The sequence below is a fragment of the Alexandromys fortis genome, unplaced genomic scaffold (assembly GCF_014885135.2).
Source record: "Alexandromys fortis isolate MF-2015 unplaced genomic scaffold, M_Fortis_MF-2015_v1.1 scaffold_167, whole genome shotgun sequence".
Classification (NCBI taxonomy): Eukaryota; Metazoa; Chordata; class Mammalia; order Rodentia; family Cricetidae; genus Alexandromys; species Alexandromys fortis.
The window spans coordinates 976986-1003737 of NW_026068050.1; the positions used below are offsets into that span (position 1 = coordinate 976986).

At 50.9% G+C, this 26752-nt stretch overlaps 1 protein-coding gene across 6 annotated transcripts in view; it reads right to left on the bottom strand.

Moving 5' to 3' along the window:
- Window positions 1-26752, bottom strand: part of Pstpip1 (proline-serine-threonine phosphatase interacting protein 1) — a 40223-nt gene that overhangs the window by 7349 nt on the left and 6122 nt on the right. The window contains exons 1-5 of one of the 6 annotated variants that reach the window (XM_050119457.1): window positions 8487-8611; window positions 6271-6371; window positions 5597-5671; window positions 2147-2181; window positions 1870-1976 (exon numbers count right to left, since the gene is read on the bottom strand). In XM_050119457.1, coding sequence (XP_049975414.1) covers window positions 1870-1976; window positions 2147-2181; window positions 5597-5671; window positions 6271-6371; window positions 8487-8507 — 339 coding nt within the window. In that variant the 5' untranslated portion in view covers window positions 8508-8611. Of the gene's footprint in view, window positions 1-1869; window positions 1977-2146; window positions 2182-5596; window positions 5672-6270; window positions 6372-8486; window positions 8612-26752 lie in introns of those variants that run through there. The other 5 variants (XM_050119458.1, XM_050119456.1, XM_050119459.1 and 2 more) reach the window with 5 other exon arrangements.

Here is a 26752-nt window from a genome sequence, read left to right on the forward strand (position 1 = left end):
CCAGGTCACAGGAACCTGCCTGTGCACCTGACCAGCCATGGACACCATGTGTCCCTCTCTATTGGGCTCACCACATCACAGCTCTGAGGGCAGGGCCTGACCTCTCTGGGGAAGGAGCTGCTCTGACCACAAAGCTCACAGTAGCCCAGCCAGGTCTCCTCTGTCACGTTAGGTTTTCCACATGCTCTGTGACAAGCTTCCTATCAGAGGGGTCACCTGTTCCAACACTCAAGTCCAGGGAGTTTCTAGAGATAGCTCTGGGGACTCACCTGCTCAGGAAAGCCTGTTAGATGCCTGTAAGCCTGAGACTATCCAGATGGGCAGACAGGGTGTGGTAGTTTAAATGAAACTGGCCCCCATAGTATCTCCTAGGGAGTGTTACTATTAGGAGGTGTGGCTATGTTGGAGTGGGTATGGGCTTGTTGGAGGAAGTGTGTCACTGTGCAGGCGAGCTTTGAGGTTTCCTATGCTCAGGATACCGCCCAGTGCCTCAGTCAACTTCCTGTGGCCTACATATCAAGATGTAGCCAGCCCCACATTTGCCTACACATCACTATGATGATGGACTGAACCTCTAAAACTGTAAGCAAGTCACCCCAATTAAATGTTTTCTTTATAAGAGTTACGGTGGTCATGGTGTCTCTTCACAGCAACAGAAACCCTAACTAAGACACAGGATGTACAATGAACTAAGTTTCTTAATATTTGGGAAGGATCAAGTTCCCAAGGCAAGGGATGCCAGTAAGAGTATCTTACAAGAGAGAAACTAAGGCACAGGAAGGGAAAGGACCTTTCCTGGATCCACAGATGCTGCTTGGCCCCAGCTCTGAAATATAACCTCTTACCCTCCAGGTGGGCCAGGTGCTCTGCCAGAGTCATAGGCTTGGGAGAGGCATCCCCCCCCCACACACACAGGGTACTCAGCCAATCAGAATCACAGGCTTGGGAGTGGAGTTCCCTCCCCAGAGCCTTGCAGCCTCTCTGCGAAGCATCCCCAAGCCTGAGATTACACACTGCCCGTGATGAGGAGTTCACTTCCTTTCAGTGCAGGTGTAGCCACTCCTTGTGAAGCCAGCCACGCTCTGCACATTGATGGTAAGTGCCTTCAGATGCTTAGCTAAGCCTGAAGCCCGTGCTGCACCCCTAAACAGTGTCTTCCCCCTACCCCTGCAGAGTACTGGCCCCCAAGTCTGCCTGTCTTCAGAACCAACACCGCTAATCTAATCCTTATCTTTGGGACTAGCTTCCATTTGGTGCCTCTGGACACCTGATGCTGTCCCTGACCCTCTGCAGTCTATGAAGTAGGATAGTCAAGTCCCCCATCTTTTCCTCTTCCTGGCACATGGCAGCTCTGCAGTAGGCCTCCACAGGGCATTCTGGTTCAGAGCTAAGCCTGTATAAAACCACACGGTTGTGGTTGGCTTCCCAGGGCAACTTGACATCCCTAAGAAGAGAGAGACCCTCAAGTGGGGAATTGCTCCCATTGGATTGACCTGTGGGAATGTCTGTAAGGCATTTTCTTGGCTGTCAATAGGACCCAGTTCACTAGTGGGACTGTCCCTAGGCAGGTGGACCTGAGCTGTGTAAGAAATGTATCTGAACATGGGCCACTAAGCATTGCTTGTGGTCTCTGCCTCAGTTCCTGCCCTAATGGCCCTCAGGGATTGTGACATGGGATGCGTAAACCAAATAAACCTTCCTTCCCAAGTCAGTGTTTTACCGCGGCAACAGGAAAGCAAACCAGAGCACACGCCCTCTAAATTTCATTAAGACATAGTTCCCAACTGGCCCCAGAACGGGGGTGACCTCAGCCACCATCCCCTCCTTGGTCCCCTGCCCTCCCTCCTTTAGCCCCGCATCCCTCCTCACCTTCTTCCGCTGTTCTTTCTGCCTCTCGCGGAACTCCTCCAGGCTCCGCAGCTCCTCACGCAGGGCCAGGGCCAGCTGGATGTGTGCGCTGCCCACGTTCTCTGTCTCTAGGGTGACAGAGTGGCCTCTGCCTGGACCAGTCTGGCACCCTCACACTTCACCTCCCACCCCTGACGTCTTCCACAGAAAGCTCGACCACAGTGCAAGTACACACCCTCGTCGCCCCTGTAAGAACCCCTACAGCCTTGCTGCCCATGAAGGAATGGTTGGAACTTACGCTGCTTCAGGGAGTCAAAGGAGGTCCTCAGGGAACTGCAAAACAAAAGTCTAGGTCAGCAAGTAGGCATGCAAAAACCTGAAGTCCTGCCTGGCCCATTTTTTTGGAGGGAGGGTCCTAAGCCTTATGCACTACCTCTGGATGCAAGGAACCCTTTGTCTATGGTCATCATTAATGTGAACCCAAAACTAGCATTCTAGAAAACAAAGTTTCCTTTGTAAATTACAAAGCAATCAAACTTTTTTTTTCTTTTTAAGATTTATTATGTACGCATGCGGTGTTCTACCTGCAGGCCAGAAGAGGGCGCCAGATCTCATTCTAGATGGTTGTGAGCCACTATGAGGTTACTGGGAATTGAACTTGGACCTCTGGAAGAGCTGCCACTGCTGTTAGCCTCTGAACCATCTCTCCAGCCCCACAATCAAACCTTCTTGCTATGGCAGGAAAGGAAGCCACTCCCTCACTCAGCTCCCTCACCCCTCCATTTGCATGCCTAGAGAAGAGGGCTGGGTCCTCAGGTCCAGGGAGGGCCCAGAGGGGAAGGAAAGGAAGAGGCTGCACAGGGCCTAGGAGCCCGGACAGAGCTCAAGCAGGAAGACGCTACGTGGAGCATGAGGGGTTGGGGTGTGGCACTGGCTGGAGTCCTAACACTCAGGCAGCAGAGGCAGAAGGCCAGGGTTCAAGGCTGTCCTGACCTACACAATAAGCCTCTATCTCAAACACTCAGATCCCCTTTCCCAGAGATCTCCACAGGGCTCAGATTACTTGAACCTTATTTTAAAATGCTTCCGGAGTGTAAGGATGCCCCAATAACAAATGACGAGCGCCTGACCAAAGAGCCCTCACTGCGTGCTGGGGAGCACAGCGCCCTGTATTCTGCCTGGCAGCCTTGGCTTCAGAGCACGGTGGTGCTGAGGGCTGAACTGAGGAGCCTGCACGCCCATCTCAGGACATACAGGAGTCCTGGGGCAGATACAGGAACCCGAAGGGAGAGCCCGAGCTCTCAGGACCTGGGCCTTTGAAGGGCGGAAGATGATCAGATGATAGTGTAGAAACCAGAGCGCTCTCCTGCCGTGGGCTACCACACACAACAGCAGTAGACGCTGGAGCCAAATGACCGGTCTCTGCCACTCATCCGCTGTGTGGTCCCAGGCAAGCCCCCCCCGGCCCTCCCTCTTCACTTCCCTTCTACAGAGAGGGTTAGCTATACAAAACAGGTGTAAGGATGCGGGTCCATTGACAGGTATCATCGAGGCCCAGAGCACAGTAGGAGCTTTTCACGCCTGGCACGCTCACACACATGCAAACTCTGCTGGTTCCGGGGACATCCTCCTGGCACCAACAGGCCCCTGGTCTTCCCCTAACCCGAAACTGCCCCTTCTAAGAGTTTTCTAATGGCCCTTCCCAGAAGCTGCTGCCTTGATCTCAGGTAGGAGGGTGCCTGGCTACTCCAGCTTTGAGTCCTTTCCCAGAGCCCTTCCCCCAGCTAAGTGGCATGAATCAGGCCTGAATGGTGAGGGAAGTCTGTCCCTCTGTGCTCCCAGCTTGGGTCTAGGAATACTAAGTCTCTTAAGGACAACAAAACGAGGGCTTGGTGGTGCAGCTTACCCCAAGGTCCCTAGACACCATCTGCAGCCCCTAGCTAAGGAAGCAAAAATGCCGTGGCTTCCTTCTCACCAGGATGCCTGAGAAACTACTCAGTTGGGTTGACGTGGAAACTGAGGCAGGAGGAAGGGAGGCTCACTAGAATCATAGCCTGCAGCTGAGGAGTCACTTGTTACAGTCTTTCATGCCTCTCTGCAGAGCGCTCTCCTGCCCCCTGGTGGTGAAATTGTCTAATGACACCCACCTCATAACCAATTCCCAGGCTGTCCTTTCACAGAAGCCAATCTGCTGTGCCCTTGGGGTAGAAGGAACGTGTTCCACAGAGGTTTCCTCTTCTCCTTGGACAGTTGAGGAAACTGAGGTCAAGGAGGAGTGGCAACCTGACAGGACCCCTGGGGATCCAGGCCTGAAGGAGGATTATGGGGGCCCATTTACCCGGAATGACAAAGCTACAGAGCAGCCCCAGCAGCCTGGGAGCCATCAGACAGCCAGATGTGCAGGCCTCTGACCACTGACGACTCAGTCTTTACCTTCCGAGGGCTGCTGACAACACTCAGTATGAGGGTGGCTGGCCCACCTCAAACGCACAAGTCTGAATACCCAAAATATTTTGATTATTGCCATTTACAGACAAGGAAACTGAGCCACAAAGGCAAGAAACCACCCCACAGTCACACGGTTGTTAAGAAGCAAAACCACAAGGCCAAGGATTAAAGCAGTGGCTCAGAGGTTAAGAGCACATTCTTCTGCTGCAGAGGACCCAGGTTTGGTTCCCAGCACCCACATCAGGCAGGTCACAGCCCTGTGGCTCCAGCTCCAGGAGACCTGACACCTCTGGCCTCTGTGGACTCCTGCACAGATCCAAAGACAGACTGACACACACATTTTTAACAAATATTAAAAATAAAATGTCAAGGCCAGCCTTCCCACTTTGCAGAGTAAGGTGGGGGGTGTCTGCTGTGGTGACCCCGCTTTCTCTGGAGTGGTAGGGGCTAGAACGCTTCTGCAGAGGAAGGTGGGGGGTGTCTGCAGGGAACACAGGTGGGTCTCTAATAAAAGTTCTTTCCTTGCGGGCCGGAAATGCTGGTCGTTAGGAAGGGCCTGGCTGGTGGCCGTCCTCCGACACCAGTCCCCTCTGCCCACCCAACTCTGCTCCCCTGTGCCTTGTTGTGTGTGTTGTTGTTTGGTTTTCGAGACAGGGTTTCCTCTGTATAGCCTTGGCTGTCCTAGAACTCGCTCCATCCACCAGGTTGGCCTCAAACTCAATGCTGGGATTAAAGGCTGCACCACTATCTCCTGGATAGCAGTGTATACTTCTTAACAAAAGCCTTCCTGTACAGTTGATTCTGTCTGCCTTATCTAAGAGGCAGGAAGACACTGTTCCTTTAGACTTCTATAAGAAGCAAGAAGCAAGACCTACCCAGAGCCACAACCCCCACAACCATTCATTCATCTGCAGCAGGCAGGAGATTGTGTGCCCCCCGTGCCCCATTCACAAGATGCATAGCTGTCAGTTGGTGGCATCTCCCACTCCGCTGATAACCACGGTGACTCATAGCGCACTGAGCATGCCTCATACAGATGTGCAGAGAGCTGCACCAACAGGATTAGGGCCTGGCACCTGTCCCTTCCAGTGAAGGGGAGACTGGTGGTGCCATGTATCCTGCTCTGAGCACAAACAAGTACAAGACCTTGACCTCAGAATGCCTGGTGACAGGCACCACACAGGGTCCGGGTGCTGCTGTCCAGTTCCTGTCCAATTTGCCCCACATCAGAAAGGTCCAAGCCCTGAGTAAAGTCCAGAAGGTTCCTCAGAGGGGCAGTGGGGGCCACCAGCACTCTTACTTGATCTCTGTCTGGCCTCCGGCCTTGCGCGCGATCTGCACCAGCTCCTTCCCGTACCTCTCCTCTGCCTGGGCCCTGCAAGGACAGAGCAACACTGGGTCCCTTCCACCACTCTTGGCTGTCTGTGGCCCCAAAATACATGCAGGACTCACATTCTCCCATCATACTTTGCTGACAAGATGGCTACTGAAAAAGTTGAGCTCTGTCTCCTTCTGAGATAAATGCCAGTTGAATTGGTATGCCCCTTGGATGCGGACCAAGCCTAGGGGCCATAGGGGACAACTGAGAGCTCTGGCTTGTGTGTGTGTGTGTGTGTATGTGTGTGTGCATGTGAGTGTGCATAGGTGCCACAAAGCACCAGTGGAGGTCAAAGAACAACTTCCCACCCTTCCCCCACCCCTTTAATATTTCATGCATGAGTATACTATATTCTACAGAGACACCAGGGTAGTTGCCCCATGTGCTTCTGGGAATTCTGTCCCTGCATCCCCTCTTGCTATAGGAGGGGATTTGAACTCAGGTCCCTTAGGGACCCAAGCTTGTTTAGCAGGTGATTAACCCACCGAGCCATCTCCTCAATTTTTCAGTTTTAGCTCCATGACAGCACCAGGGCTCTAGAGGGTGTAACCACTTCCCTCCCCCATCTTCCCAGAGCCAAGCCCAGCCCTGCTCACCTCTGCCTGAGCAGCTCCTCCACATCCTTGCACATCTTCCTGCCATCCAGCAGCCGCTGCAGCAGTACCTCATATCCCGTGTGGGCCGTGAAGTCCCTGCACTGTGACATAGGACATCCGTGAGAACTCCAGCAGGGCAGCAGGGACCCTGCTGACAACCCCTGAGAACAGCCTCTCGTGCATTGGCGTGAAGAATTGGAGTTACAGACAGTTGTGAGCTGCCACGTGGGTGTTGGGAATTGAACCCAGGTCCTCTGGAAGAGCAGCCAGTGTTCTTAACCACTGAGCCATCTCTCCAGCCCTCTGGATAGGCCCTCTCTGGCCTCCATGTCCTGGTCAAGCACTGATAGGTTAGAGCCCAGCTTCATGCTGGCACACAGCACCACACCATATATGAAGGTTCTGGAACCACAGCTGTCCAGGCAGGGGCTGCTTCAACACAAGATGGATGAAAACGGTCCCGCTGTGGTTCCATGATGACAGCCAGACATCAGATTCTTTCTCATTAAATGTCTGGTGTGGCTCATACCCTTATGATCTCGTGACTTCAGCTAAGTAAGGAAGCCTGCTCAGGAGATAAATCTGGAAGCTGGTCATAGAACACTGGCTGCCTGGCTCGAGTTCTGCTGCACCCCCGGCTGTGAGCTGTCTTCACTAGAGTGAAAGGCCGTCTGGGAATTTAGGAAGCAGCTGACCTTGTGCTTAGGCCTTGCCAAACAGTCCAGGTGACCCCTGGATCACTTGACTGCTGTGTCTCCCTAGTGGCTTCTGAGCATGTCTGAGCCTCCACTGTGGGCAACTAGAGGACAGAGGTGGAGCTCAGGGACCACAACGATGTTCCTGCAACATCCCTCATCTAGGCCTCCCACCCACAGCCCTCCTGGGTCCTGTGTGGTTGTCTACGGGTGGGACGGCAGGGATCCTGAAGGAAAGCAGGGGCATCTGTCCCTCAGACCCTCTGTAAGCCCCACTGACTGAAAGGAACCCCAGCTTCCCAAACCCACCCATAGGGCCTGTCAGAGGTCAGCGAGTCTCTTTAGGGGTCACCCATACTTAACCTGACCCCTTCCCACACCCCAGGCCTCCCCTCAAAATTATGAGTGTGTGGTGGGCATGGGTGGAGTTTAAAAATCAGGAGCTGAGGGTATGGCTTAGGGGTAGGGTGATTGCCTAGAAGCCCGGGGTTACAGCTTCAGCAAGCTTCCTTCAGGGGCATTTGGCATGCTTCAAGATCTGCGGAGAGTCAGATATTGGGGAAGAATACAGGGGGCATAAGTGGGCCCCCGTTCACATCAGTCAAGGTGAAGAGTTGAATCTCTCTGTAAGCTTTCAGCCCCTTATCTCGTATCCCCTTCTCGGAGCAGCTTTGCAGGGCCGGGCTCAGGGTCAGCTGCCCACTGGTCATTGAGTAGCGGATCTAAACCTCAGCCGATTATCTGAGGCCCCAGCCGGAGGCAGTTGCTCCTGCAACCTGTTGCAGGCCCATTTTGGGCAGACATAGTCCTCCCCCCCCCCCAAATCTAGGCCGCACCATCCTGAGCCAGGCTCACATGTTTTGTCTTTGAAGGACAGCCATTTTTTCATGAGCTGAGAGCACAGCTTCCCACTCTTGGCCTCTGCCCTCCCTGGGGGCACCCAGGTCAAAGACTGAAGCAGCATGAGGGGAAAAAGTGTAGACGCCATAGACTCCCCCTTACCCTTCCCTATGGGGGTCACTGAGCTGAAGTTAGTTAGCATTCGGGCCATGAAACCCCAGACCCCAGAACTATGATGCTCTGTCCAATGCCCCTCAGCCCTTTAAGAAACTGAGCCTCAGCCGGGCGGTGGTGGCGCACGCCTTTAATCCCAGCACTCGGGAGGCAGAGGCAGGCGGATCTCTGGGAGTTCGAGGCCAGCCTGGTCTACAAGAGCTAGTTCTGGGACAGGCACCAAAGCTACAGAGAAACCCTGTCTCGAAAAACAAAACAAAACAAAACAAAACAAAACAAGAAACTGAGCCTCAGAGAAGGGAAGAGCCTGCCTGGGGCCATATTACAAACTAGAAACTAGCTTCTCAGGGGTCTGCTTCTCCACTGTGCCTTTAAGGAAGACTTGCGGAAGGGCTAGCAGTCAATGCTCCCCCCCCCCCCGCAGTCCCCCATGATCAGTCCTGACTTTCTAGGGGGCTTTTTCTGTTCTGAGACCCAAAGTAGAAAAGGAAAACCGAGCAGACTCACATGTGCCATGCTGGAGGACATGAGAGGCAGCAGGAGACACTGTCGCCAGGTCTTCAGGAGCTAGTCTCCACTGCGTCTGCCACAGGCTGGAGACTCCCATCCAGCCCCTGTGTGCTATGGTGGCATCAGGCGGAATGAGCCACAGTCACAAGTGACCCAGCTGTTCTAAGGAAGTGCCTAGCCCCTCAGGACGGCCTGCCTTGCCTCCCATCCCTGCCCCCTCATTTCCCTCCTCCTTCACCCCCACACTGCCACCGTCTCAGGGGACAGTCTTTGACTCACTGCTCAGAGTGCTGCGGAGAAGGAAAGGGACTGCAGCAAAGACCCTCTCCATCACAAGTCCACCAGCTATCTAAGGCAGACTCGCCAGGGCTACCCTAGCTTCCTCTCCTCTCCCCCACCGCCTCGCCCACCGCCTCGCCCACCGCCTCCCTCCACCCTTAGCCTGTCAATCAAATCCCGCCTGTGATCTTACCTTAAAGTATGAAAATTGAGCTCTCTCTGGGGCTTGAGAGATGGCTCAGAGGTTAAGAGTACTAACTGCTCTTGGAGAGGACCAAGTTGAGTTCCCAGCACCCACGTCAGGTGGCTCGCCACCTTCTGCAACTTCAGCTCCAGGAAATCTGACTCCCCCTTTTAGCCTGTGCAGACAGCCACATACATGCACATGTGCACACGCGCATAAATAACAAGACAAATCCTTTACAACAGTGAAGCCCTTCCTTGATCCATTACCACCTGCTAGGCGTGTGCCCTGAGAGGACTTTGCAGCTTGGAATGGGGAGCTCCTGCAGCCTTAGGCAGCTCTTCAGGACCTGAGCCATTCCCAGGATGCATCATCCAGAGGCTATGACCTCTGTTTCCAAGACGCCATGGAGGACAGCCTGGCTTTGGTGGTCAGCAGCTAAGGCCCAGTCCTATTTCCCCTCCCCAACCCTTTGTGCCATTCCCTGCTCCGGCTGAGCCTCCATGTCCTCTCTAGTCACTTTTAGTTTTCTTTAGAAATCCCAGTTCTGGGGTCTGTATGACTGAGCTGACATTATCAGTCCTCCGTAAGCTTTGCTCTCCGGAAACCACTGATAAGAGGGTCATCAAAACCATTCACAAACCTGAAGGCCTCTATGGCCTGAAACCACTGTCTTCACAGGTGTCACTTGAATGACCTTTTCCCCTGAGAAGGTAAAGTTCTCAGACAAGCGAATACCCCCACTTTCTAACCAAGAAGAGCTGCAAAGTTTGTGCTCCTGCAGACCGCAGATTACTCTGCTCCCAGTCCCTTTTCCCCATACCTTGGACCGCCCTACTTCCTGGCCCTATAAATAGCCCCAAGCTCTACCCTGGGGCAAGTGGATCTTAGACTTGCCACTTACTCTCCTAGTGGTTTTACGCTTATAAAGGTTTCAGTGACAGGGGTGCTGGGCAGTGGGGAAAACAGCCTGGCAGTAGCGAGCTCTCTGTTTGCTGAGTATCTACCACACACTATTCCAGAACATCCCAGCCTTTGCCCTGCTGAAGATCCATCAAGGGACAGATGGAAATAAAGATGTCCAAAGAGGGTAGGGGACTGCCCAAGGCAACTCCATAGACCCTGGAGTACTCTAGGTTGGCTGGACCCAAGGCAACTCCTAGAACCTGGAGTACTCTAGGTTGGCTGGGCCCAAGGCAACTCTTAGAACCTGGAGTACTCTAGGTTGGCTGGGCCCCAGTGCCATAGCCCCAAAGGCATTCAGTAGACCAAGGCCACTGAACCATTCAGTCCATAGATTATCTCACCTTGAAGCACTAAAACAATTAATTTAAGAAAGATAGCTTTTGGTGTGGCCCAAAGCAAAAACCCTGGTGTGGTGCAGAAGTGTGTATGGAGATAGTTTTTTTGGGTCAGAGAGTTGATTCACCTGTTAAAGTGCTTGCTTTGCAAATATGAGGATCTGAGTTTGAACTCTAGCAACTGCATTAAAAATACTGAGTCTAGTGGCATGCATTTGTAACCCAGCTTTGGGGAGGCAGAGACATCCAGATCCCAGGGACTTGCTGGCCTGTCTAGCCTAGCGGGATTAGTGAGCTCCAGTACCAGAAAGAGGTTGTCTCAATAAATAAGGTGGCAGACTCCTGAGGAAGGACACCTGAGGTAGTACCCGCCCCCCCCACAGACACACTCTCTTATGCATGCACACACAAGCGATAGCTTCAGAGGCTGCATATGGTGATACAATGCCTGTAATCCCAGTACTTGGGAGTCTGGGGTAAGAGAAACATAAGGTCAAGTCCAGCCTGGGCTGTGGAGTGAGATCCTGTTTCAAAAAAGCCAAACCAAACGAAACCAAAACAGTAACAACAACAAACTGCAACAAAAATATCCAATCCCTAGAACCCAAGTCAAAACAAAAGATAGTCTTGGAAAATGATGTGGGATTCCCCTCTGTATGCTGTGAATATCATTGGTTAACAAAAAAAAAACTGCTTTGGACCTATAGCAGGGCAGAACTTAGGTACATGGGGAAAACTAAACTGAATGCTGGGAGAAAGGAGACAGAGTCAGAGAGAAGCCATGTAGCACCCCCTCCCCCAGCCAGACAGCCTCGTGGCAATACACATTAATAGAAATGAGTTAAATTAATATGTAAGAATTAGTCAATAAGAAGCTAGAGCTAATGGGCCAAGCAGTGATTTAAATAATACGGTTTCTGTGTGATTATTTCGGGGCAAAGAGGCTGGGAACAAACAAGCAGCCTCCCTACTACAGAAAATGATTACTCAAGTTGCCTCAACTTCAAAACAAAGCCATATTTTAGGATTTAATCCAGGTGCCCTGGATTCACAGCTGTGCCAGGCTGGTCAGAGCAACATTGCCTAGAGAAAGAGCCACCAGAAAGCATCCAGAAGTCACACCCAGCCTAGTGGCCTGGGAATAACTCATGTTAGACCAGGGTCCTGAGTGGTTAGTAGATACGGTCCCTTCTTCACCCAGGAGGCCCATATGAGCTAGAAGTGAGATCAGCCTTGGCATGTGGTATGTGGCCACTCTGGGCCTCGGTGGACCAACCCAGGCCTCCAGATGAATCTTCTTGTTTCAGCCTTGAGAGAGTAGAGCAGAAATCCAGGTGCCTTGCTATGCAAGTGTGGTCTCTTGACTGCTCTGGGGACTCCAACAAGTGTCCCACTTGAGGCCTCCAAGCCATTAGACCCTGCTGTGTGTGCCCCACTGACTGGGAGGAGAAACAGCCTCCATGCCCACTACCACTTCCTCTTTTTCCTGCTCATATCGCTCTTAGTGGCTGTGAGGGTTGGCCACATAGACCAGGCCTCCTGAGAAAGACACTTCCCCCTTCTTGGGCTTGCCTTCTTCACCCAGGATGTGTGGGCAGGAGGCTTTCTGCAAGTTAGACCCACTCAGGGTGCTGGAGGTCAGGCCCCGGTACCCCATCCTGCTTGAGAAGACAGAAGGAATTCCCAGACTAAGATCTGGCTCACCACACACACACACACACACACACACACACACACACACACACACACACGCATGCGGTGGCCCTGGCTGTTCTCAGACTCTACTTCCTGCCCTGTGGAAATGACCTCCCGGTTCTCACTGCATAGCGTCGACCTGAGAAGCACATGAGCCAGAGTGGCCATGGGAGGACAGCAAACACAGATGAGAACTAGCCCTGAGGCAGGCACTGGGATCCAGACTATGACTCCCTCCCCCATTTACAGACAAGGAAATTGGGACCCAGACAGGTTACATGGTCATGTGACCCTCAGGACACAGCCAGAACTTGAGTTCAGGTGGTCCAGACCAGGAGCCTGGTCTTAAACCTCCGTTTCTCCATCTCTTCACCAGACCCCATTCTCAGGCCCTACCACAACGCTAGCCTCCTATGCCTGCCCCTGCCGACTAGACAGTGCTCCACCCCTCCACCAGAGAGAATCTTTCATCTGTCATAGCCATGTGGCCCTGCTGGAGAAAACGAATCATTCTGCCCTTCCCCCATCCCAGATCCACTTGAAGAGCAGGGGAGAGCCATTTTCAAAGGTTCCCTTGACTAGAAGTCCAGAGCAAAGAATGTGGAGGACAGATCCAGTTCTAGCCTTGGGAGAGGCCTGGGTTTTGGTCTCAGTTTTCATGTAACAGGGATGAAGCTGGGCCATCATGCTGAAGCCGCCTATCTCCCGCCTTCCAGACTATGGAGGGGTCAAAGTGCTCAGTAGCTCTTTGGCAGTGTGCTGCTGTGAGTCTGAGCTTTGGCATCATGTGGATCAGAGGTTCCATCTCCCCTAGCGACCCAGGACAGGGAATGGCTGCAGCTGCTTACAGAGTGGAGCCTGGAGGAGAGTTCAGTATACCTAAGAATTGCAATGGAATTTTGCTTGTGGGGCTGGAGAGATGGATCAGCAGTTCACAGCACTGGTTGCTCTTCCAGAGGACCTGGGTTCAGTTCCCAGCACCCACAGGGCAGCTCCCAGCCACCTATAGCTCTAGTTCCAGGGGATCTGTCCCCTCTTCCACCAGAGGCTCCCTGTGCAAAGTGGAGGGAGCAGGAGCTTCATTGTATTATGTACATTACGTACATTACATACATTACATACATTAGACAGTAGGATTTTGATACTAGGTTGAACCTGCCTGGGTTCTACTTGAAAATGACTAGAAAAGCCCCAGCTGGTGCCCGAGTGTGGGACAATGAGATCTGTAATTCAGAAAAAGTATGGATTTCCCACTGTGCCCTACCTACAAGTGAAACCCTTTCTTCTCTCTCATGGGCTCTTCATTTTTTAAAGCCTTAAAACAAAACAAACAAAAAAAAATCTACCCTTTCTTTGTGTGCATGGAGTCCTCTGCCTCTAGTGCCAAAGCTCTGGCCAGGCCCCTGCAGAGTTCCCAGCACACAACAGCAGCCTGGCTGCTTCTGCCTCTCTGCCCTCAGCCATTGGACGGCAGGAACCCTGCACCCCCTGTGCATTCCCTGTGCACCCCCTGTGTACCCCCTGTGCCAGCTATTGCTCCTTCACTAGCAGCTGCTTTCCTGTTGCTTGTCTCCTGTGGTCTGAGAAACCCAACCACAAAGGTTATTGGGGAACCTGGCATAGTAAACACAATGCCCTAGAGACTTCCCTAGACCCAGGAAGGTGGCAGGCGCGTTGCTTGGCTCCTTGTAGGACCTGGTACTCAGAGCCTGTGCTTCACAGTGCTCAACCATACACCTAATGAAGGGCCAGAGAAACAGTTAGGGACTCCTCCAGAGGTTATAGCTCTATAACTACTGCTGGGCCTGGGGCCCTAGGAGGGGACCAGCCCACTTGCTTGTGGATTTAACGAGTCATTACACACTGCCCTTAAACAGCTAGCTAAACTAGTCCCCTGTCTTTCTGACACCGGGGTTCTGAGGCTGGAATTGTGACATTTACTGTACACAGAGGGAGGATAAGTCAATGGGCAGTAAGCAAGCTTTTCCATTGCTCCAATAATTACCCTTAGATGGGGGCTCACCCTACACTTATTGGTTTGTTAAGGAAGGTAAAGGCTCAAATACTCCTGTCTGACTTGGACAGACAGACAGACAGACAGATGGATTGATGGACAGTGGATAATCAGACGCTTCAGTGAGTGTGTCAGTCTCTAGCCTAGAGAGTCTAGGGAGAAGAACATGTAGGAAGAGGTTCATAAACCCATGGTCCAGCAGAATGCTGCCCTACCTATAACTTTTGTTATACCTATAACTTCTGGTAGGGCCAGAAGACATCAGTGGTTGGCATTTCCAGATGCCCAAGCTTTGATAACTAAGGAAGCGATAGGAGAGCCGATTCCAGGTCAGTTCATGGAAGAATTTCCAGGAGCTGAGTAGCCTTGGAAACGCAGCACACCGCAATCATAGGAAGAGAGCACCCATTGCTGGTGCTCTGTGAGCAGGCCAGGAGCTGCCCGGAGAGGACTCAAGCCCTAGGCCACCTGCTCGTCTAGCTATTTTGCAACCAGGTACCTCTGGCCCAGGGGGCCCGTGGGGGCAGATGAGTACACGCTGAAGTTGTCGGACAAAAGGAAAGGCTGCCCCTGGATTCAAGCATCTGCAAGGCCAAGTGACCACACTTCATGATTGTGGAGAGATAAAATGTTACAGACCAAAGTCAACCGACCCTGGGCTACTTTTAGTTCCCCTGAAAGCCGTCCATTACCCATTCCTGTACCTGACCTTGTGGCTATGAGAGCCTTTCATGTGTACTCCAGGCAGGCACTGGCTTCCACCAGTCCCGAAGCTAAGGATGCCATGAGACAGCATCTGCCACCTACGTCAGTTTCCTTTCTTTGCTGGGAGTCACCTAGCTGTGGTCACCTCCAGCGTATTTAGTAAATGCCTTGATTTATGAGATCCTTTGTTCTGTAACTAATATGCGTGTGTGTCCACCCAGCACTGTTTGCCATGTAAAACACTTCCACACGGACCATATCTTTTATAGGGCAACTTCTCCTGGGAATATTGTCACTCACATTTGGCTTAAGGATAAACTCTTACTCCCTCTGAGGTGAGAGCTGCTCTGTGTCCAGCTGGGCCAACTAGAACTTAAGGCTGGAAAGAAGTTTCTAGAACCTCCAAAAAAGTTGCTGTCTGATGGCCTCCTCTGGCCTTGCAGGGCCCTCTCCTTGCCTTGGTAACCTGCCAGGATCCTGGGATATGTGGGTCCACACTGGGCTTCAAAGCACAGGGGAGCCGCAGGACTGTGGCTGATGGCTACCTGTAGCCTCTGGGAGCCCGACGGAGAGAATGCTGTGAGTTTTCAGGCCTTTCCAGGAGCCACCTGAGGAGACAGTCTGGGTGTGGAAGGGGGCCTACTGCACATGAACTGGTCACACTGAACAGGGTGTGGCAGTGGTCCTGAGGATATGGGGAATGGGTGAGCAAACCTACTTCTGAATAAGGTCTAGCTGGTTGGCAAGCTTTATGCTTTTAAATAGGCCTCAGTCAGTGGCCAGGCTTGGTGGCACACACCTTTGATTTCAACATTTAAGAAGCAAAAGCTGACAGATCTTAGCTTGGTTTACATAGCAAGGTCCAGGACAACTAGGGCGGCATAGTGAGACCCTGTCTCAAAAAAACCAAAGCCAAATGGGTCTCAGTTGTGAGGAAGGGGAGGTACCCTACATGGTCCTTGGAGACCCTGTTCTCTGAGGTCCTGCTCTCTCCCATGTACTCTGTCTTGTCTAAAGGTTCAACTCAACCTCTACTTCTACCTCCTGATTTAGAAAGGGGAAGGATGTGGGGGCAGGGAGAGAACACCTTGCAGGCAGAGCACAAGACAGAAATGAGTCCTTGGGTGGCGAAGTCTGTAGTTCTTATGTCCACTTCCAAGTTAGCCAGGAAGGAGGAGGGAATGGAGGAGGGGGAGGCACAGACAGATGGACAGAGCCTGAAGAAGTGGCATGCGGCTGACCAGTGCAGAATCATGTCAGACAAAGTGAGGGACCGAAGCATCCCAAGGAACACAAAAAGACAGATTCCAAATTCAGAAGGAGGAAGCCAGTGGGGTGGGGGAATCTGCTGGGGTGCAGACCAGCATGCGTCGGGTGCTCTTGCTCCAGGATCCCCTCCAGTCCTCATAGAAACTGCAAAGTCATGCTACGGTGTGACTATCCCCACGACAGGGCAGTGGATCTGAGGGTCAGTGAGGCTAATGACATACCATCCACGGAGCCCTGTCATTTTGAGTTAGCAGTCAGCTCAGGGCTCAGCAGGGTCTGGCAGAGAGAACACAGGAAGCAGATGCCTCGGGTGAGGGTCAGTGAATCGGGGAAGAAGTGGGTCTGCGGTGGTGAGAGCACAGGAGGGAGCAAAGCCTCCCCTGACCCTGAGACCAGGAGAGACACAGACCCCTAGAGCAAACCTGAAGGGTCCCAGGCTGGCTCCAAAGGGTGGACAGACACTGCTCACAGCTGGCCCTTAGCTGGTTCACACAGGACTCCTTCTGGTAGCCTGTGAGGGACTCCTCCACCTAGAACCAGGCACCAAAGGCTCAGCCATTGTCCTTGCAAATGTCATCCCCAGGTGTTGTAGGCCTTCTCCTTTACTGTTAGAGGATGTCTCAGGAGGGCATTGTCCAATAGACACAGAAGAGCTGAGCATTGGGTTTCGGTCTTGACCAGTTGCACTCACGAAGACAAAACCTTGGGTTTGTCATTTAACCCCGAGTGCTGGCTGAGACCACTGCCTGTGGAAAGTAGGGCAAACAGCATCGTCGCTGTAAGAACTCAGCGAAATGACTCATGAAGGAACCTGGACACTCAGTGAGCTTCTGGAAAATGGTGCCTGTGTGGTTAGCACATACTGACTAAAAGACAACCAAAAAGGAAATCGAAAAGAAGAACTGGGGTTGGAGCCTCACCCTAACTTCTCTGGGTCTCAATATTTCCATTTGGAAACTGGGGTGAATATCCCTCATGCTCTGCAGGGCTGCTATGGGATATCCTGCTTTGTGGCTGTGAATTGCAGGGGGGTGGGGTAAGTTTCCTCAAAAGACAGAAACGAGCTCCTGGACCTGTAGGAGTCCGTGCCTGCCCCGCTCCTGGACCTGTAGGAGTCCGTGCCTGCCCTGCTCCTGGAGAAAGTCCTCATGCTCTTCTGCAGCCTCGGTAGGGCCTGGGCTCAGAGTGGATCCCTGCTCTGACGGAGCTGTCCCTGAGGCCCAGAACTAGCTGGGGTCTGCACCTTCCGTGAACGTGTGCGAGACTCCTTTCCTTGTTAAGGCTCACTATCTCCCAGTCTCAATCTTCCAGCCACAGATGTTGATTTATATCCATATCCGTTTTAGAGATGCAGAAAGTTCAAGGGCTCCCAGGGCCACCCGTGAATAGAGAGAGATTTGAAGCAGGGCAGTTCTTGGGTTCTAAGGTCAGAGCAAGTGGAAAAAGATGGCATTCTCTAAAAAAAAAAAGGACTCCCTGTCAGAACTGGGACTTCGCTTTGCCTGCCAAACAGAGTCAGTGAGCATCTGCCTAGAGCCATGTCTTGGGAAAATATGTCTCTAAGCAGCAAGAACTTCCTTCCCCTTGGGCCCCAGGAAGCTGGGTTCCTGTGCTTTTGCTGTTTAACAGATCCTTCTCAGGCCAGGGAGATAGCTCAGTTGGTAAAATGCACTTGGAATCTAAGCACTGGAGAATTAGGCGGGTGAATCCCTGTAGTCTGCCAGCCAGCCTGTTAGTCTAATTAGTAAGCGATAAGGCTCCTACCTAAACAAACAAGCAAACAAAAAACAAGGTAGACAGTTCCTACAGAGCTCTTATGGAACTCCTGAGGCACACACGCATGCACACTTGCTCACATGTGCACCTGTACACACACACACACACTAACATTTCCTCTCCATCTCTGTGTGCTGACTCCTTCCTCTAGAAATTCCCACAGGCTGGTGGAAGATCCTGCCTCATGCTCAGGTCCTGGCTTGAGCCAGGTCTCCAGCATCAGTTCCCCTCCTTCCTGCATCAAGGTGAGAGCCATCACAGGTACTCCTGACACAACCCCTCCCCTTCATGCTGTGCAGATTCCACCCATCCCCCATCCCACTTGATTCAGCTGTCATACAGCAGCAGGGAACATGGTCCCCCCTCCTGGCTCACCTCACCCCTGCTCATCACCCCGAGCCTTGCTTGCTTGAACTGTCCTCAGCTGCCCGCCCTATCCTCTGTGGTCTGGAGACCGTGTACCTGAAGAACAGGCCCTGAGCTGGTCTGAGCTGGTCTTGAGAGAATACCAAAAAAGGAATACCATTTGCTTCCGAGGCTGTTGTCCTCGAGGCAAAGGCCAGAAGGCCAATTTTTCACAGTTCCCACAGGCTCAGACAGGCAGAGGTCACAGTAGCATCGATTCCCATAAGGGCCTACCATGGACCATGGAGAGGGCACCGTCCTGGGCTGCCAAGCAGAACTGAAAATCAAGAGCCTACCAAAGAGACACAGGAAGGGCACCACCAAAAAGAGCCAACCACTTTGGGGTTCTCCCTAGTATACTCAGGGTGGGGATACAATGGGAATTTATTGAGTGGGTAGTCAGGCTAGATAAGGTAACCAAAGGAAGTTCCAGACCTCAGTTTCCTTACCTATTAAATGGGAACATGAGCACCCTACTAAAGACCCAGACCAGTCAAAACCATCTAGAAAAAGAACAAAGTCTGAAGATTTATACTCCTTGATTCCAGACTCTACTATGGAGCTATATCAATCAAAACCTTAGTATTGGCCAAAGGCAGACTCACAGAACAATGAAACAGAATACAGAGCTCAGAAGTGGGGTTAGAGGGATCAGATTGTTCAGTGGTTAAGAGCACTGGCTGATTTTCTAGAAGACACAGGTTTGAGGCCCAGCACCTACATGATAACTCACAACCATCCTTAACTAAAATTCTAAGGGATCCAATGGCCTCTTTCTGTAAAGGCAGGCAGTAGGCACACAAGTGATGCACAGAAACCCACACAGATAGGACACCATTTGTATACATTAAATTTTTTTTAAATGAGCCCAGAAATAAACCCTCACATCTAAGACCAGATTTATTTTGTGTGTATAGAGGGGAGGTGCCACATGTGTATAGGTCCCCCCAGAGGACAGAAGAGGTCATCAGGTTTCTTGTATCTGGAGTTAAAGGTGATTGTGAGCTATCTGACATGGGTGCTGGGATCTGAACTCAGAGCCTACCAGTGAACCATCTCTCCTGCCCCTGGCCAGTTGACTTTGCATGGGTGCCAAAAACACTCATTTGGGAAATGACAGTTCTTTTTCACAAATACTGCTGGGAAAGCTAGATATGAGCGTGTAAAAGAATGAAGTCAGACCCTTACCTTATACCATGTGCAACGATCAACATAAAATGTGTCAATAAGCATAAGATCTATAGCTATAAAAGTCTGTAGAGAAAATCTAAGAGGAAAGCTTCCTGACACTGAAGTTAGCAATGCCATCCTGACTATGACATTACAACAAAACAAACCAAAAATAGCTAAGCAGGGCTTGGATAAAATGAGTGAAAACTTGTGCATCAAAGGACAACATGGAGAATAGGAAGACAACCAACAGAATCACAGAGCTGGTAAAAGATGAGCATCTAGAATACACGACGATGTCAACAGGAAGAGAATGACACGATTCAAAACCGGGCAAAGGCCTTGAGCAGACATTTCTCTGAAGATGTACCAGGGACCAGCGAGCACAGGAAAAGATGTCCTACGTCTTTAGTCATCAGGGAAATGCAAATCAAAACCACAGTAAAACTTCATGCTGACGAGGATTGTCATGACTCCGAAAGAAAGAGGAAGAAAGGAGGAAGGAAGAGAAAGAAAGAAAGAAAGAAAGAAAGAAAGAAAGAAAGAAAGAAAGAAAGAAAGGAAGAAAAGATGCTAACAAGCCTCAGCAGAGGCCAAAAAATCAGCACCTTCCTCATTGTGAAGGGAATATAAAATGGGTCAGCCATATGAAAACCAGCTTGTTAGAATATTGATGTGGGCTGGGGTTTAGCTCAGAGGAAGAGCACTTGCCTGACATGAGCAAGACCCTGAGTTTGACCCCACCATTGGGAGGAAAAAGCTATACACGGCATTATCATGTGGTCCAGAAACCCCAACTCTAGATCCGCACTGAATGAAAAGCAGTGTTAGTCATGACAGCCAAAAGGAAAGCACGGCTGAGCGTCCATCAGTGACTGGATGCACAGAGCAGGCATGCTCGCTCTGTCTGAATTACAAAGAGATTGTGCTGTCTTTTTTATCAGAAAAGAAGCCACTTGGCAGAATTTTAAGTCCTTACAGGGCCAGTACTTCTTGAAATCAAAATATGTGCTCCAAGTTACTTTTTTTGCTAAAAATCGCATTCTGCTTACAGCTACATTGATTTAAATCAGCCAGTCCTATAAGAGTGTGAGTTCAAGCTTGGACCACTCAGAATGAGACACAGGGCCCCTCTGCATGAGGAATAAAAACCCAGCAGGATCCACCGTGCACCCACAGTGCCTGCCTGCTTGCCTGCTCAACTGGGCACAGCCCCTTCTGCAGAATTAAAACTTTTTGCGTTACCAGAATGCTTTGAATTGTATGGCCATGTTCCTGAGACCCCAGGACCTCTTCCATCACTATGATGGAACGCAATTGTGCTAGACAAGAAGAGAAAATCCCTGCTGCTACAGCACGAATGAACCTCAAAGGCGTTATGCCAAGTCTGTGAAACCAGACAGAGGAGAATACGGTGGGCTCTACTTGTGCAAATGTGAGTACCTAGACCAAGTCAAAGTCAGAGTCAGAGAGCAGAGCCGGGTGTGGTGTGCACAGTTACAGCTGCATCGTTCTAGAGATACAGCAGAGCTCATGGGCTGCCTGGGCTCTACAGAGACCCTGTCTCAAGCCAAACAAACAAGACGGAACTGAGCAGAGTGAGAGGTGGTGATAGATGAGATACGCGAGGGAGACTGTGCATGCGAGGCCTTGGGCTCAATGCCCAGAGCCTACCCCTCCTGCCCACCCCAATACACACACACACACACACATACACACACACACACACACACACAGATGAAATGGGAAGAGGAGAGAAAGTTATGGTTTAGAAGATAAATGTCCTCCAAAGACCCACACGTCAAAGGCTTGGCTGCCAGCCTGTAGCACTCTGAGAGGGTGGCAGAGCCCTTAGAAGGTGGGAAGGAAGTTATGTCACTAGGAGCCTGCTCTTGAGGAAGGTACTGAGACCTAGCTTTTCTCCTCCTCTCCCCTCCTTTTTCCTCTTTCTTCCCCTTCCACTTCCTTCTCCCCTGTCCCCACCGGCCACGTTCGCTCCCGTGGTGTCCTGACACACTACAGGCCAATGCAAGGGGACCAAGTAACCACTTGAAACCGTGAACCCAAAGAAACCTTCCCTCTTTGTAAGCTGACTCCCCAGGCATCGTGTCAGAGCCCCGGAAAGCAAACAGAGCAGGATGGGAGGGAATTGCATCGTTTAGGGGGAACCGTTTCTGTTCCAATGCTAACGAGTTCTAGAAGCAGCAGATGTGTTTGCTACCACTGACACACTCAATGCTGGTAAAATTGTCAATTATATCCTACATATATTTACCACAAAAACCCAACACACATACACCAAACCTTCAAACTCACCTGCTTCTCAGGTGAGTCAAGAAAGCCATGTAATGATAAGGGCCGCATGAGTGCTCCGTCAGCAAAGGGCTCACGGTGTTCTCAATGGCCACACATTTAAGGCTCGAATCACCCCCAGAAAACTTGACTCAATTTGTCTGACCCAGGCACTGGGGTTTTTGAGAGCTCCGACCTTATCTCCTCTGGCTGCCTCAGTCCTTCTGGCCACACACAAGTCCCCCTGGTGGTCTCTTGAACCTAGCAAGCTGATCCCTGCCTCACACCATGACTCTCCCCTCCACCTTTGTGGTTCCATTCCCCATTCATGTCCCCGCAGCTGAGAGACCCTGGGCCCCATTTGGCACCCCATCCTCATGTTGGTGGTGAATCTCTGGGGCTACTTCCCATCCCTAATGATGGCTGCCCTGCCTACCTGCTCCATCACTCAGGGTTCAAGGCCTCGGCAAGCACCACCTCTTCCAGAATCCCAAAGGGTTCTCTAACCCTAGCAACAGCCAAGCCACACCTGGGTCTAGGTTCCTAGTCTCATTTCCCCTCTACTAGCCTCTGTTTCCTCCTTGTAAAGCTAGACAAGAAACATCAGATTCTTAAAAACACTGTATGCTCATTCTAAAAAGCTGAAAATAAGGACTTTCGGAAGCTTTCACAATGAAGAAATGATAGCATTTAAGGAAGTGGATATGATTATACAATGTATGTTATCAAACCATTTCATAATGCCCCCTTAATGTGTGCAGTTTGTGTGTGTGTGTGTGTGTGTGTGTGTGTGTATGCATACTTTCACCGTGTGTGCATATTTTCCTGTACATGGAGGCCAGAGGTCAACTTTCGGGGTCTTGCTCAGCTGTTCTTCACCGTTTTGCTTTCTGTAGACCTGGCCTCTCACCGACCCTGGAGTTTATTAATCCAGCTGGACTGGCTGACCAAGGAACCTCAGGGGTCCATCTGCCAGCCCCGCCCAGTGCTGGCTTCACAGGCGCGTGCTTTACACAGGTGCAGGGGATCCGCACTCAGGTCCTCACGCCGCACAACAGGCACTTTACAGTGGAGCCATCTCCCCGCCTCAGTTGTTATGTGTCAATTAGTGCATTTCGGTTTTGCTTTTCTCTGAGTTTTCAAGACAGGGTTTCTCTGTGTAACAGCTCTGGCTGTCCTGGAACTTGCTTTGTAGACCAGGCCGGCCTCTAATTCAGAGAGATCCGCCTACTTCTGTCTCCGGAGTGCTAGGATTAAAGGCAGCTGGTTTTTTTTTTTTTTTTTTTTTTTTTTTTTTTTACAGAATCTCACTATATTGTACAGGCTAGTCTTGAATTCATGATTTTCCTATCTCAACCTCCCTGGTCCTTGGATTACAGTTATCAGTTGTGTGTGCCCCCTTTCCCCCGCTGCCCCCTAACTGAAAAAAAAAATCATTAAAAAAAATCTCATGGAGCCTTTGGTGTAATTGAGGGAGAAGCCATGGGTCATCTTGTGATTTAAAACTAAAGAGGCAACTCTCTGGCAGAGGAGTGTAATTCTGGACATAGTTAAAGAGGCATTCTAGAAAGATTTATGTTCAAGGGACACGTAACCCGTTATAAATTTTCCTTGAGACCCATCCTGGCCCAGCTCACTATAGTGAGCCATCAATGGTCGGCTACCACTGCTTGGATGGAGCCTCCCCTTCCTCCAAGCCAGTCTGTAGGTGATAGTGACTCATGGCAAGTGGGGATCAGACAGGTAAACGACTATCTCCAAGCCCACCCAGCAAGTGTCAGTGATACCAGGCAAGGCATTCAGAAAGCCTGTGCCCCTGGTAATCTAGAAGATAGAAACGACGGGAGCCGTGAGGGAGTGGCCGTCACAGAGGGTGGCCCTGGTGTAGGCAGCTCAAAGTCAAGGCATATTTGGCTTCCCCACAAAGTTCCTTCCCTGAAGGGCTTTGCGGTGCCAACCAACTCGGGTGAGCTGGGAGGGCAGTCCAGCTGTAGCCTGCAGCCACAGACCAGTTGGCACTAGAGGAAGCAGCCACCACAGGAAAGGGTCAGAGAAGGCAGAAGGAAGTGTCTCTGCCACCTCTTAGGGATGCAAGCCTTTCACAATCCAGTGTGTGTAGGGGTTCCCTTCCTACCATCTGCTTTGCACAACGTTCACTGTGCCCTCTCCTCTTCCTACACCTCCCCTCTGCCCTCCTCCTAGCTCCCAAATTCTCCCCACCCCCTAACATCCCAAGCAAGCACTGTGCCCGCCCTGCCAAGCCTCCCAGGTGCTGCGCTAGTTCTATGCAGATGCCAGAAGAGCCAGGGAACTGTTTGAGATTCTGGAGCCTACAGCAGGTCATCAAGGTCCCCTTCACATTTTCTACAAAGTGGCTCGTGCAGCCAGCACACCCTGGAGTGGCTGTAGGCAGGCTTTGCAAAAGCAGAGCCAAGCCGGGCAGTGGCAGTGCACGCCTTAAATCCCAGCACTTGGGAGGCACAGTGAGTTCCAGGACAGACAGAGAAATCCTGTCTTTAATACAAAAAAAAAAAAAAAACCCAAACCAAACCAAAACAAAACCCCTCAAAAACCAAAACCAAAACAAACAGAACAACAAAAAGCAGAGCTGGCACAGCCACAAACCTCTGCAGTTTCCTAACCCTTCAGACAGCTGCCCATGCCAGCTGAGTGGTCAGAGCTGTGCCAAGTTCTTGGTCTCTGGCTGGCCTCATGCTCAGCCTTTGCAAGAGGTAATGCTATCAAACCACAGGCTTGGCCTTAAAATACCTTCTGGGCTTGAAAGCAGGAGTAAGTTAGTGTTGTTTTAAAATGTCCCCGTTCTCTCTCTCTCTCTCTCTCTCTCTCACACACACACACACACACACAGAGAGAGAGAGAGAGAGAGAGAGAGAGAGAGAGAGAGAGAGAAAGAGAGACGTAATCTAAATTTACTTATAGAAAGTTAATATACCCCTACTCCATTGGAGTGAGAAAAAGTGGAGAAAATCGACCTCTACCAAATCCACAGAAACCAGTTTTAACATGGGGCGGGCAGCAGATCACCCCTGGCTCCCACCACGAACCAGGACGCCACTGACTCTCCTTGCACGCTATAGTTGGGGACACATGTGGAGTAGCCATCTTGGTGCTAGCACAAAGAGGCACAGCTCTGTACCTCTGGGGATGACTTCAGCAGCTGAGACTAAGAAAAATCTTCTTGGAACCTGAAAAGAATATTCTTTTTTCCATTTTGATTCGTTTAATGCATTGAGTGTTAAATTGGCATGACTCAAAACTCAATGGTAGATACAGTCATATTATGAAAATACTCAGGGCTACCTAGCCTTGTCCCTCATCAGTCCTTTCCTCTTATGCTTCTAGCAGCTAACCACAGTCATTTATCCCCTGTGAAGCCCTCCAGAGGGTCTTGATGTGAAGACAAGCTCATGCTGGTATTTGCTGGTCCCCCAACTTTTTAGAACAGGTTACATATGAGGCCCATAGCATCCTACACTACACACACACACACACACACACACACGTGTATATATAGTTTTATATATACAATTATATATGTATGTGATATGTGTCACATCTTACAGACCTTTGAATGTCCATCCCCATCCTTCCCAACAGCCAATGTAGGAAAATGTGGGAGAAGGCTAGTGGCAGCCAAGGCTAAGACACCCAGAGTCTCCTGGTTCATCTCCTGCACTCTCCACGAGCCCCTGCGGCTTCCCAACCCTTGGCTCACATGGAACCACTGGCCCACTGCCCTGCTCCAAGTCCTTCCTCAAGGCTTTGGTTTGTCCCCCACAGACCCTACCCTTCCAAGTCACTTGCATCTCCCCTGCTGCTGTAAAGACTCCTCCTTAGCCAGAGCACTTTGAGGTCCAAAAACAGCTGCTCACCCCAACAGCAAGAGCCTGACCCATTCTTTATTTTAAGCAAATTTATTTTATGTCACAGACTGCAGTTTTCCCTGCCTCCTCTGCTCCCATTCCCCAATTCACCCCACTCTGTTTCTGTTTAGGAAAGGGCAGGTCTCCCACGGATATCAACAAAACATGGCTTATCAAGTTGCAGTAAGACTAAGCACCTCCCTATGTATTAAGTCTGGGCAAGGCGACCCAGTGTGAGGAGTAGCTGACCTACTCTTTAAAACAGAGGTTTCTCTCAGACCTCTGGTCCCAGGAAATAATCCCCAAGTAAAAAATCTTTATATTCAGAGATCAATTCCTTGTATCACTGGCCAGAACAATAACTCACAGCAACCTAAGAGTTCAACACTAGGGGGTTGGCTAAGTAAACTATAGCATCTCTGCCAAATCCCAAAGCTGGAGAACTATGCTGCCATCCACCATGGTGCTGTTTATACAAGGAAGGCTCAGCTGTGGCCACAGGTTCATGCTAAAAAGTTGAGGGTCACAGCACAGTGTGACTATTCCTAACACAACTGAACTGTTGAATTTCAAAATGGTTAAGAAGAGCTGGGTAGCGGTGGCGCACACTTTTAATCCCAACACTAGGGAGGCAGAGGCAGGCAGATCTCTGAGTTTGAGGCCAGCCTGGTCTACAGAGTGAGTTCCAGGACAGCCAGGGCTACAGATCTGGGGGGAAGGAAAGTTAGTAGATGGCATCATTTGAATTTTTCCCTGCCCTGCCAACCAAATCCCTGCAGGGAAATGCAGCCTTTCCGTGTCATGGCTACTGACATCAGCCAGCTGCTGGCAGTTTGCTGACAGCCCTCAGGCCCAGGTTTTGCTTCCAGCTTCACAATTATGTAGTACAGTGTGGCCCCACCATTCCCTGCGGTTCCTGGGCTGAGTAGCGTTCATCCACCCCCGGCTCCTACATGCTCAGATTAGCAATAGTGATCCCAGCTTTTGCTTCATGGCCTCTCATTTTTGTAGTTTGGAGATGGGTTTCACTATGTAGTCCATAGTAGTCAAACCCACAATCCTCCTGCCTCAGCCTCCCTAGTACATCGTTGTGAAGGGCATGCCAAGGCTCCGAGATGAGAGGATTGGGATATGTTTGATTCATATTTGGCCAACTATACGGCACAGGAGATTGGGAAATAATATTTTTCGGTTCCCTTTTATTGTGAATATCAGAACAATTTCCTGTTAAGTAACCCAACGTTTTGAATTTTTGTCTCAGTGGTTTTAATACAAATATCCAAGGAAAA